Below are 12,899 nucleotides of genomic sequence, written 5' to 3' on the forward strand. Positions count from 1 at the left end.
ACCGCCATATAATACAGAGAACATCACAGTGACAGCCATATAATACAGAGAACATCACAGTGACTCCCATATAATACAGAGAACATCACAGTAACTGCCATATAATACAGAGAACATCACAGTGACAGCCATATAATACAGAGAACATCACAGTGACTCCCATATAATACAGAGAACATCACAGTGACTGCCATATAATACAGAGAACATCACAGTGACCACCATATAATAAAGAGAACAACACAGTGACCGCCATATAATACAGAGAACATCACAGTGACAGCCATATAATACAGAGAACATCACAGTGACTGCCATATAATACAGAGAACATCACAGTGACTGCCATATAATACAGAGAACATCACAGTGACAGCCATATAATACAGAGAACATCACAGTGACAGCCATATAATACAGAGAACATCGCAGTGACTGCCATATAATACAGAGAACATCGCAGTGACTGCCATATAATACAGAGAACATCACAGTGACTGCCATATAATACAGAGAACATCGCAGTGACTGCCATATAATACAGAGAACATCGCAGTGACTGCCATATAATACAGAGAACATCACAGTGACCGCATATAATACAGAGAACATCACAGTGACAGCCATATAATACAGAGAACATCACAGTGACTGCCATATATTACAGAGAACATCACAGTGACAGCCATATAGAATCGCCATACACTGCCAGGATGGAGCCAGCTCCATCTGTAGGTCGACATGGCTAAAGTCAACATGGTCAGAAAGTCGACACAAGCATTATGTTGACAATGGAAAGGTCGACAGTCAAAAGGTTGACATGAGTTTTTCATGTTTTTTTTTGTGCCGACAGGCGGTACATCATACCCTACCATCCACTAGGGCATGGAGGGAGTGCCAAGTGCAGCAAGGCACCGTGCCTGAAGCATGGCGAGCACAGCGATACACTGATATGGTGTCCATGCCGGGACACGACATAAGCATCTCAACATGAAATCTCTTAGTACATGTACATACACATTATACTTCCCTTATCCAATACTCGTACCACGGCTGGGACATACTGTACTGTATCGTTATTAGTGTTAAAGGTAAATAAGAATGACTGTACCTTGGATTTTGGGATATTTTGCCATGAGCATAAGACCCCAGGAAACCGTGGTCGCTGTTGTCTCCATTCCTGCGGCAAACAGGTTTCTTACCAGTCTTGTTAGATTGTCATTGTGGAAATATGACTGTGAGTTCTCTGCCTCCTGCAAATGATCATCATCGTACCTTAGAACCTCATATTGTTTAACTGTGTGTATAATATCCCATTCACACCAGCCTTTTTTCCTGGGTTGGCCCCGGGAACAACCTGGGTGTATTGCTTGTGTGAATGGGCCCTGGGCCAAAATCCTGGGAGCCATGTCCCGGCATTTCAACCCTTGCAGCTACCAGGGTTGCTCCCGGGGTCTTCCAGGAGCATGGCTGCCACTAGGAATTTTGGGGGCCTGATCTCTTGTCCGGCCCCCCCTTCACTTTACTTACCACCCGGCTCTTGCCCCCCACCCTACTTCCACTGTGCTGCCTGCGCTCAGTGTGCTAAACCAACGCCGGCAGCCAATTAAAATGTGGCATTGTCTGGTGAGCCAATCAGAGCTTGCATACCGTTAGCCAATCAGAGTGGCTGCCGGTATGTGAGCTTTGATTGGCTCACCAGCCAGTGCCACAATTTAACTGGCTTCCGGAATATGGTGGTGAAGAAGCCTACGCTCCGGGAGCAGGGCTTCGTTCAGCGCACTGAGTGCAGGCAGCACAACGGAGGCAGTCAGGGGGCGGGGAGGGGGGGGGGGGGCAGTGAGCAAAATGAGTGGCCTGGGTTCTTCCCTCTCTCTCAGACCCCTGATGGCTGCCCTGTCCCGGAGTATGGTGCAGTGTGAACGGGTAACCCGGGTCCTGTGACCCAGGTCCTATTCAAAGTATGGATGTGTCAGCGGTGCCTGCTCCGAGCGCTGCCTCCTCCCCCACGTGGAGAGGAGAAGGAGTATAAGTGGTAAATTTACTAAGATGGGAGTTCTATTGACGATGTTGCCCATAGCAACCACTCAGATATTATTATCTTCAAGGTGCTAAATAAATAAGTAGAATCTAATTGGTTTCTATGGGCAACATCCCATCTTCAATAGAATCCTCATCTTAGTAAAAGTACCCCTAAGATTTTGATGAAAACTGGGCTAAGAAGGCTTAATATCAAGAATAAAAAGGGAGTCAGTGTGCAGTAGGTGCACGAGTATACCTTTTTAATTAGAGATGTGCAGGTTCGGATTTACTCGGATTTACCCAGAACTCAAAACGGGATCTTATTGGCTATCGGCTGTCACATGATATGGAGTCAAATCATGTGACAGCCGATAGCCAATAAGTAAATCCGAGTAAATCCGAACCTGCACATCTCTAATAATTGTACAAGCAGATAAAAGCAATTTAAATCAGTATATCTTAAAATATTGGTATCAGAAATGATATGGTATTAATGCCTTTTACTAGTATTTCTTAAATGTTTTTAAAATGTGTATATACACTATTCTACACTGAGTAATGTCAGGAAAAGGGGAGTATTACTCTCCCATCTATTAGCATGGGTTGGATACGGGATACCGGCAGAAGTCAGGATAATAAAACTGGCATCCTCCCTGCCTTACCTATCCCTTCCCCTAAGCCTAACACCCCGCCTCCCCCCATTTTAAAAAAGGGACCACCAGTGGCGTAAATAGAAATGTTGTGCCCCCCAGGCCAAAAAAATAAAAATCTGTCGCCCTCCCCCCTAATTATCATTTATTTCACCTACATGTTCATTGCCAGGAGTTTCACGCTCATTGCCAATTGTTTCATGCCCGTTGCCAGGGTTTGTTTTTTTCTTGTCGCTAGGGGTTACATGCTCATTGCCAGGGGTTTAGTGCTCACAGTGCGCCAGCATTTCCAGAATCTTAAACTTCCAGGTAGCGCTGTGTAGAGTTCCAGTAGGATGTCTTGCATCTGTCTCCTCCAAGGCGGCCATTTTTGGAGGGCCGTTTTCAACAGATTCCCAGCGAATGGTCAGACCGCAAGGAAGCTGCAGGTTAGCTTTAGGCAATTAATGCCTAAGGTACAGTAGCGGAATAACAATTATAGCAGATGATAGCACATAAATATATATTTAATAAAAAAAAATATTTTATTTTTTTACACATAACAGCCAGCAGGGGGCCGGGAGCCGAGCCGCTCATTAGATATTCATATATTCACTGCTCCCGATCATTACATATGCACGATCGGGAGCAGTGAATACCCGGTCCCCTTCTGGCTCTCCCGGGGGGCAGCTTGTGCTGCCTGGGTCCCGGTGAGCCCACCTCCCCTCCACATACATTCTGGGGCAGGCAGGGAGACTTCCATCTCCCTGCCTGCCGCCGCCCCCCGGCTCCCTGCGGGACGCCGCAGGGGTTAAGATTCGCCGTCAGGGGCAGCGAGCCCCTGCGACGTTGAATACAGGGACAGCAGGGGGACAGCGAGGCTCCGGAACACGGCGACTATGCAGCGAATCCTAAACAGGATTAGCTGCACTTCGCCATAAAACTCATTGAATACTGCCCTATAAGTAGTAAAACGCAACACATCAGCACACGTGTGAAAATACCGACATTTACTTGCATTTTTCTAAGTGTACTGTAACTTGCACCAATTTTGCTCTGCTCTTAGCTTATCCCCCCCCCCCCCCCCCCAACACAGACACACACACACACACCTTCCCAAGTGTATAATGATTTTACTTGAGACCCCTGGCTCTTTCCCAGCCTCGGAATGGCCCATGAGGGACCGGGGGATTCATCGGTAGACCAAGGTGTTTTTTTTTACCTCGCCCACTTTTTTAAGTGGTCGCGGCCTGATGAAAACTTTGAATGTTCCTGTGCAATTAATAGCGCTACTGACTGCTTGGTGGCTGCAGGCTGGGAGGGAGAAGAGGAGGGTGCGGGCAGGCTGACGTCATGCTGTCTGCCATGTCATGACATCAAACGCTGGATCTGCTTCGCATCATGATGTCACACCCCAGACCTGCCTCGCGTCTGACATTACACCACCACCCACCCCCCACTCCCCGGGTGCACCCTTACCCTACCAGTGCGGCACTACTCTTACCGTACCTCTTTTTGTCGCACAAGGAATGCATCAATGAAACTTCTCTGATCATTCTTGTCCAATATTTCCAGATGCTTCACAAAAGTCTTTGTTATATACAACCGGAGCTCGTCTATATTTTTTGCAATAGTTTTGTGACCACCGGGCAGAAATCCCAAGAATGGATACGTGTTATATATCTGTGAAAACAAAGTACAGACAAATGAAGCTACCCATGATAATGAGTAATATCATTATTTATTTATTTATTAACAGTTTGTATAAAACTGACTGCTTTATTCTTACACTGCAAATTAGATTTCAGTTTGAACACACACCACCCAAATCGAACTCTCCCTGCACGTGGTACATCTGCCCCATCTGCAACGCATCATGGTTTTGCCCATTTGAGAAAGATTTTGCATTTGTGATCAGGTGTGATTTGGGCCCATAATTATGACTGAACCATGCCAAGAGTGTGACAAGCATTAAGAACAAATTAATGTGTATGTAGAATCTGCCCCAAAATTTGACTGTAGATCCCGGAAAGATCTTAAAGGAGCAGTGGCCATACCTTTTAAATCATGGGCATGGACAAACCACTTATACGCCTTTCACACTGGCCTATTTTCCCCGGTTGGCCCGGGAATGACCCGGGACTAGTGTTGGTGTGAAAGAGACCCGGGCCCAAATCCTGTGACCGATGTCCCAGGATTTAAACCCTACCAGGGTTGCTCCATGGACCTTCCCAGGATACAGCCCAGTGTGAAAGGTACTCACCCGGCTTCCCGGCTTGCTTGTCGCTGGCCACCGCGGCCAGACAGCACCGCACACTATCTGCAGCTGGGGAAGCAGCCAGGTGACTGCTGGGAATGAAGATGCTGTGTGCCCACTCTATCCTGCCGCAGCCCACTGCTGGGGGAAGCCGCCGGGTGACTGCTCTGGACAAAGCTGCTTTGTGCCCGCCACAGCCTGTCGGTCAGGAAAGCTGCCGGGTGACTGCTGGGGACGGAGTTGTTATGTGCCCTCCTTCCCACCGGTGCCCAAATCTGCCTTCAGGTACTGAGACATAAAATGGGCCGGTAGGGGAGGGGGGTGAGGTGGTTTTCTTTCCCCCCTCACACCAAAAAAATGCAGGGACTAGGCTGGTGTGAAAGGGGCCAACCCGGGAATGTCTCTGCATGATCCGGGGACCGTATTCCTGGGTATGTCCCTGCATTTTCTAGTGTGAAAGGGGTATTACTGATCATGGACACAGATTGTTGGTTCCATTATCCACTCAAATCTTTCTATCAATATCACCCCAAATGAGGGTACTAATGCTCCTGCTTATCTGCCATTTTCTGTATTCTTGCACCCACTTGCATTTTACCATCGGAAAACTATAATTACCCAAATTGCACAAATAAGATATTTTTTGTTGTGAAAAACTATTGCAGGAACAAGGACTCCAGTAAGAGCCCATCCCTGTGGCTGCTGTGTCAGGACCGGGCAGGCTCCACCGCCTCCACCCATCCGTCCGCCCGCTCCAGCTCCCCGATGTGTCTTACAAATCAATAAAAACATTACCGTAACCATCGGACTTCCTAATAGTTTTGTAATTTCATTTGTCAACTTTACTAGTCTCCTAAATTGTGGGTCTTCATAAGTCATTCGATGTCCAAGTAACATCGACACAATGATATTGGCCACCGGAGCGTTCAGGATCATGGGGTCATCAATTCGATTTCCTAAATGAAATGTTAAAGAACACAAACAATAGCAATGAAACAATACATTTGTACAGTTTATCTGTGCAATAAAAAACGTGTGTATGTGTGTGTGTGGGTGTGTGTGTGCGTGTGTGTGTGTATGTGTGCAGCTCAGGGATACAGTGCTCCCAGTCGGTTGTTAGACTTCAACATTTACATTTTATTAATCGTCTTCACGGCCCCCTTGCCGCAATAGTTATGACCGCCAGTCACCTGTGCGGCTGCCACTAGGGCCCCATTACGCCTGCAGGGAATGTCCCTCCCAAAATTTCTGCCACCTCATAATGGAAGACAGTTATTACAGATGCTAGAGGAGTCAGCGTCCATTTTGGGAGGGACATTCCCTGCAGGCCCAATGGGACACTAGCGGCAGCCGCACATGTAGACAGAGGCAGGACGGAGGGGGAAATCTCATGACAACTAGTGTTAACAATAGCAGACCACCAATGCTCACAATCCACCCGGCGCCTCCAAGCCCCAGCGGAGTCTGACGGTGCTATTGTTGTGCAACTGCATCTTCAGGAATAAACATGTGCTATTTACATACAATTCATGGGGTTTTATACGAAATCCGGACCGCCGAAATCCCGTCAAGGGGGGGGGGGGACGTGGATCCCCCCCCCCCCTTGCGGGCTCGCTGCACTCACCACGCAGTGGGCCCAGTGCCTCGCTGTGCTCGGCACACTAATTTATTCTTCCTCTATGGGTGTCGTGGACACCCATAGAGGGAGAAAGTGTCGGGATTTCAGCGGTCAGGATTCTGGCGTCGGGATTTTGAACGTCGGGGGTTCCGACCGCCGGGAATATAACTGCATCCCAATTCATGCTATCTACATTTAATCTGCATTCTATAGTCATTGCTGCACTGTCTATTTTTGGCTTTTCGATTTCAGCTGAACTGGAGCGCGCATCGTCATCGCATTGGGATCGAAAACTATAAATCATGTTCGATCTTCATTCAATGTCTATGCGATACGGATTTGATTTTGACTATATAGCCACAATAGAATGGTAAATCTCACCGTGTGTACACAACATTACTCTCTAGCCTAATGTCCATCATTTTATATCTCACCGAAGATAAGTAATTATGTTTAGAGTGCTGCGCTACTGGTTGTTTTTTATTTTTATTATCCAAAGCCTAGGGATGGCCATCGTTGCCATTACCATCAATGGGAATTCTGCAACTGGCCATCGATAGTGCTGAACTATGCAATGAATGACCATCGATATTTTTGCATATCGATGGTCATCCATTGTGTTTGATTGATTGGCCTGTGGGCCAATCAAAACACAGGGGGTGGGACTTCGCGGGTGTCGGGGGCGGAGTTATGCTCCGTGTCCCGGTTTTTAAAAAAAAAAGCAAAAAATCGTTTTGCTATTCCATCGATGGAGGGAAACCATCTGGTTCTCCCCCATCGATGGCAAAAGTATTCAACATCTGCTATGAACGATCGATGATTTAGAATCATCGATGGTCAATGGCCATCCCTACCAAAGCCTGCCATATAGCACTATGATGCTGTGCCATTCTTTCTGTAAACTGGTAAACGGTCTTGTGGGTGTCGTAAAAAAGTACAGTATATGGCAAAATCTATTAGTTCGGGAGAAACCATGCTTCATTTTAATTCTTGTTCCTGTTGTGGATGGACAGAGTAATCTCCTGTTGCTAGGTAACACAGGTTGTGCGGCCTAAGCATTTGTTTGCTTGTTTTTAAAGAAAAAGTTTATCAGTAGTTTATTGTAATTAGAAATATGCATATGAACAACTAGAACATCTTTTATATTCCTTCCACGTTTCTAACACAGAAGCAGAGATTTATTCCTCAAAGAATAAGGGTCCGGATCTGCCCGGATCACAGGCCAGACATGTTTGGCAGTTGTAATTAACTCAATGCTAGCCGTTGTGCAGTTATTCATCCATACCAATGAAATAGTCGCTTTACTCAGACATTGGGTGATTACTACCTCTTACGTGCTTCAGATTACTACCTCTTACGTGCTTCAGATTACTACCTCTTACGTGCTTCAGATTACTACCTCTTAGGTGCTTCAGATTACTACCTCTTAGGTGCATTAGATTACTACCTCTTAGGATAATTAGATGACTACCTCTTAGGTGCTTCAGATTACTAAATCTTAGGTGCTTCAGATTACTACCTCTTAGGTGCATTAGATTACTACCTCTTAGGTGCTTCAGATTACTACCTCTTAGGTGCTTCAGATTACTACCTCTTAGGTGCTTCAGATTACTACCTCTTACGTGCTTCAGATTACTACCTTTTAGGTGCTTCAGATTACTACCTCTTAGGTGCTTCAGATTACTACCTCTTACGTGCTTCAGATTACTACCTCTTAGGTGCTTCAGATTATTACCCCTTAGGTGCTTCAGATTACTCCCTCTTAGGTGCTTCAGATTACTACCCCTTAGGTGCTTCAGATTACTACCTCTTACGTGCTTCAGATTACTACCCCTTACGTGCTTCAGATTACTACCTCTTAGGTGCTTCAGATTACTACCTCTTAGGTGCTTCAGATTACTACCTCTTAGGTGCTTCAGATTACTACCTCTTAGGTGCTTTATATTATTACCTTTTAGGTGCTTCAGATTACTACCTCTTAGGTGCATTAGATTACTCCCTCTTAGGTGCTTCAGATTACTACCCCTTACGTGCTTCAGATTACTACCTGTTACGTGCTTCAGATTACTACCTCTTAGGTGCTTCAGATTACTACCTCTTACGTGCTTCAGATTACTACCTCTTACGTGCTTCAGATTACTACCCCTTACGTGCTTCATATTATTACCTCTTAGGTGCTTCAGATTATTACCTCTTAGGTGCTTTAGATTATTACCATTTAGGTTCTTTAGATTATTACCTCTTAGGTGCTTCAGATTATTACCCCTTACGTGCTTTAAATTACTACCCCTTACGTGCTTCAGATTACTACCTCTTAGGTGCTTCAGATTATTACCTTTTAGGTGCTTCAGATTATTACCTTTTAGGTGCTTCTGATTATTACCTCTTAGGTGCCTCAGATTACTACCTCTTAGGTGCTTTAGATTATTACCTTTTAGGTGCTTTAGATTATTACCTCTTAGGTGCTTTAGATTACTGCCCCTTACGTGCTTCAGATTACTACCTCTTAGGTGCTTCAGATTACTACCTCTTAGGTGCTTATATTACTACCTCTTAGGTGCTTCAGATTATTACCTATTAGGTGCTTTAGCTTACTACCTCTTAGGTGCTTTATATTATTACCTCTTAGGTGCTTCAGATTACTACCTCTTAGGCGAATAAGATGACTACATTTTAGGTGCTTTATATTACTTCCTTTTAGGTTACTTAGATTATTACCTCTTAGGTGCTTTAGATTACTACCTCTTAGGTGCTTTAGATTACTACCTCTTAGGTGCTTTAGATTACTACCTCTTAGGTGCTTTAGATTACTACCTCTTAGGTGCTTTAGATTACTACCTCTTAGGTGCATTAGATTACTACCTCTTAGGTGCTTTAGATTACTACCTCTTAGGTGCTTTAGATGACTACTTCTTAGGTGCTTTAGATTATTACATTTTATATGTGCATTAGATTACTACCTCTTAGGTGCTTTAGTTTACTACCTTTTAGGTGCTTTAGATTACTACCTCTTATATGTGTTTTAGATTACTACCTCTTATAGGTGCTTTAGATTACTACCTCTTATAGGTACATTAGATTACTACCTCTTAGGTGAATTAGATTACTACCTCATAGGAGAATTAGATTACTACCTCTTAGGTGCTTTGGATTTTGCAGACTGCAATAATGTATGTTCATACCCCATGAATAAGATTTTTTGTTTTTGTTAAGGGATCCATATGTTTCAGTTCATCTTCCTGCTCAGATTTTCTGAATATGAAGATACTGTAAGTATGTTTTTGTTGCTGGTTCTGGAATTTGATAAACTTGCCTGAAGAGGGGACTTTTCAGGGAAGGCTTGTAGGTTTGGAGACTGGAAGTGAGTCTTATTGTGCGTGGGAGAGCATTCCACAGAGTGGGTGCAGCCCTAAGAAAGTCCTGCATTTGGGAATGGGAGTGAGTAATGCGTGTGGATGAGAGACATAGATCTAGTGAGGAACGGAGATGGTGGTTTGGAAGATATTTAAGTTGTTGAACTTGAATGTGGGGAATAAAGGAAAGCTCAGAGTCAAGAATGACATCTAGACAGCGAGCTTGAGTGGGAGGGTAATATGTGATTGATCAAAAGAGTGGTCTGTGGGTGATGACGTCAGCGTAAAAGACACAGACAGGCAGCACTGTGAACATAGGTGTTAATCTATTTTATACAAGGTAAGTGTGATTTATGTTGTTTTTCCTGAAGACGATTAAAATAATCGAAACGTTGAAGTCTAGCAACCAACTGGGAGCACTGCATCTCTGAGCTGCAAGTCAGTTAGGGGAACTCAACAGCAGCGACCACGGAGATGCTATCTATCCAGTTCACAATGCCAGTTCAGAGGGCACCACACCACCACTGGTCTGGATGCCCTGGACTTACTTATTGTGAGTAGCTCTGGCTGCTTATTGTGGCCCGAGAGAGGGTTCAAGCAGTTTGGAAGCTGCTGAATGTAGGCAAATGGTGCACGGATGAGCTGTGCTTTGGGGATGGGTTTTGGTGGGGTGGGTTGTTTGAACGGATTCTGAGGGAGCAGTGCTAGGAGGCTGGTTGAAGGAGCCTTGTGCAGGGTGCTTGGGTGGAGGATGAAAGGAGCTGTGCTTGAGGAGGGGGGGGGGTTTGAAAGGAGCTGGGGGAGCTGTGAGGGTGGGAGGATGAAAGGAGCCTGGAGGAGCTGTGAGGATGGGAGGATGAAAGGAGCTTGGGGGAGCTGTGAGGGGGATGAATGAAAGGAGCTTGGAAGAACTGTAAGGGGCGAGGATAAAAGGAGCCTGGAGGAGCTGTGAGGGTGGGAGGATGAAAGGAGCCTAAGGGAGGAGCTGTAAGGTGGAGGATGAAAGGAGCCCAGAGAGCTGTGAGGGGAGGGAATGAAAGTAGCTTGGAGGGGCTGTGAGGGTGGGAGGATAAAAGTAGCTTGGTGGAGCTGTGAGGCGGAAGGATGAAAGTAGCCTGGGGGAGCTGTGAGGTTGGAGGGGAGAATGGAAGGAGGCTGGGGAAGGGGTGGATATATGAAGCCTGGGGGAGCTGTGAGCGGGGGGGGGGGGGGAGATGAAAGGAGCCTGGGGGAGCTCCGCCAATCTTCTACATCCCAACTCCTTTTTGGTGCCCCCCACGTAATTTTTACTGGACCTGCCCCTGGTTTTACCTATAAATTATAGGATAACCAAGGAAATGTTACAAATATCTTCTTGATATTATTCTAATCATTTTTATAGTGGAAACTGGAGTATACTGGTCTTGGATAGGTGCAGCACTTCCGCCCTGATTACCTTGTCCACATATCTCTTTTCAAAAACTAAAAACTTTTCTACCAGAAAATACTGCTGCACTTGTGTATAACCCCCATTTTGTAATTTTGGGGGCTTGAACAGCACCCCCAAGCAGCTGGGCATCCCCTTGGCTCCCGTCACTGTACGGTTAGATGTGTATGTGATATCTATTCAGTAATTACTGGCTGCTTTCCAAACCATCCCCCCCCCCCCCCCCCCCCCTCCGACATCAGGACCATTTCAAATAATCTGGACTGTCCTGCTTCACTGGAAACAGAGGGGTGTTAGGCAATACATTTATCTGTCAGTAATTTAAACTTTGGTTGTATTAAACTATTAACATGTTTAGCAGGAAAAGAGTTTAATTAACACATATGTAACATACTGTAATTTGTCCTGAGTATCTATTTAATAAATTTGTGAAGTTTTAAGATCAGCATACCATACCCTTAAAAGATGCAATGTAGTCATTTAAGTATGTACATTCTTCAACAATCTTATATTCAATTGTACTTTTTCCCATCCCAAAGTCACGTAACGTTGTTATTTTAAATCTTCTCATTATTTTCCAGTTGTCACCGTGTGAGAAAGCCAGTCCTGTAATGGAAACATGGTTCAGTTTCCTTTTCATTATAGACACTTACACACACTGTCCTGTATCTCATTATAAAATATTATCTTGCCTGAAAGTGTGGCCATGCGTGGGAGAGTAAGTACTTATAGAGACTAATTTTAATTGGAAAAATGGAGGATTTGGAGAAGAAGATGTATAGTAGGGAGAGGATGCACAGTAGGGAGATGTACAGTAGGGAGAAGATGTATAGTAGGAAGAAGATGCACAGTAGGGAGATGTACAGTAGTGAGTAGATGTATAGTAGGGGGAAGATGCACAGTAGGGAGATGTACAGTAGGGAGAAGATGTATAGTAGGGAGAAGATGAACAGTAGGAAGAAGATGCACAGTAGGGAGAAGATGCACAGTAGGGAGAAGATGTACAGTAGGGAGAAGATGTACAGTAGGGAGAGGATGCACAGTAGGGAGAAGATGTACAGTAGGGAGAAGATGTACAGTAGAAAGAATATGCACAGTAGGGAGAAGATGTACAGTAGGGAGAAGATGTATAGTAGGGAGAGGATGCACAGTAGGGAGAAGATGTACAGTAGAAAGAATATGCACAGTAGGGAGAAGATGCACAGTAGGGAGAAGATGTACAGTAGGGAGAAGATGTATAGTAGGGAGATGATGCACAGTAGGGAGAAGATGTACAGTAGGGAGAAGATGTATAGTAGGGAGAAGATGAACAGTAGGGAGAAGATGCACAGTAGGGAGAAGATGCACAGTAGGGAGAAGATGTACAGTAGGGAGAAGATGTACAGTAGGGAGAGGATGCACAGTAGGGAGAAGATGTACAGTAGGGAGAAGATGTACAGTAGGGAGAAGATGTATAGTAGGGAGAGGATGCACAGTAGGGAAAAGATGTACAGTAGAAAGAATATGCACAGTAGGGAGAAGATGCACAGTAGGGAGAAGATGTACAGTAGGGAGAAGATGTATAGTAGGGAGATGATGCACAGTAGGGAGAAGA

The 12,899-nt window shown here is 45.1% G+C and overlaps 1 protein-coding gene across 1 annotated transcript in view; it reads right to left on the reverse strand.

Annotated features, from left to right (window-relative positions):
- Positions 1 to 12,899, reverse strand: part of LOC146063037 (cytochrome P450 2K4-like) — an 82,844-nt gene that overhangs the window by 12,674 nt on the left and 57,271 nt on the right. The window contains exons 5-8 of the mRNA XM_083175048.1: positions 11,762 to 11,911; positions 5,704 to 5,864; positions 4,161 to 4,334; positions 1,112 to 1,253 (exon numbers count right to left, since the gene is read on the reverse strand). Of these exons, the coding sequence (XP_083031174.1) occupies positions 1,112 to 1,253; positions 4,161 to 4,334; positions 5,704 to 5,864; positions 11,762 to 11,911 (627 nt within the window). The remainder of the gene's footprint in view (positions 1 to 1,111; positions 1,254 to 4,160; positions 4,335 to 5,703; positions 5,865 to 11,761; positions 11,912 to 12,899) is intronic.

Source organism: Crinia signifera, chromosome 3 (genome assembly GCF_055691185.1).
Source record: "Crinia signifera chromosome 3, ASM5569118v1, whole genome shotgun sequence".
In the NCBI taxonomy this organism is placed as follows: domain Eukaryota; kingdom Metazoa; phylum Chordata; class Amphibia; order Anura; family Myobatrachidae; genus Crinia; species Crinia signifera.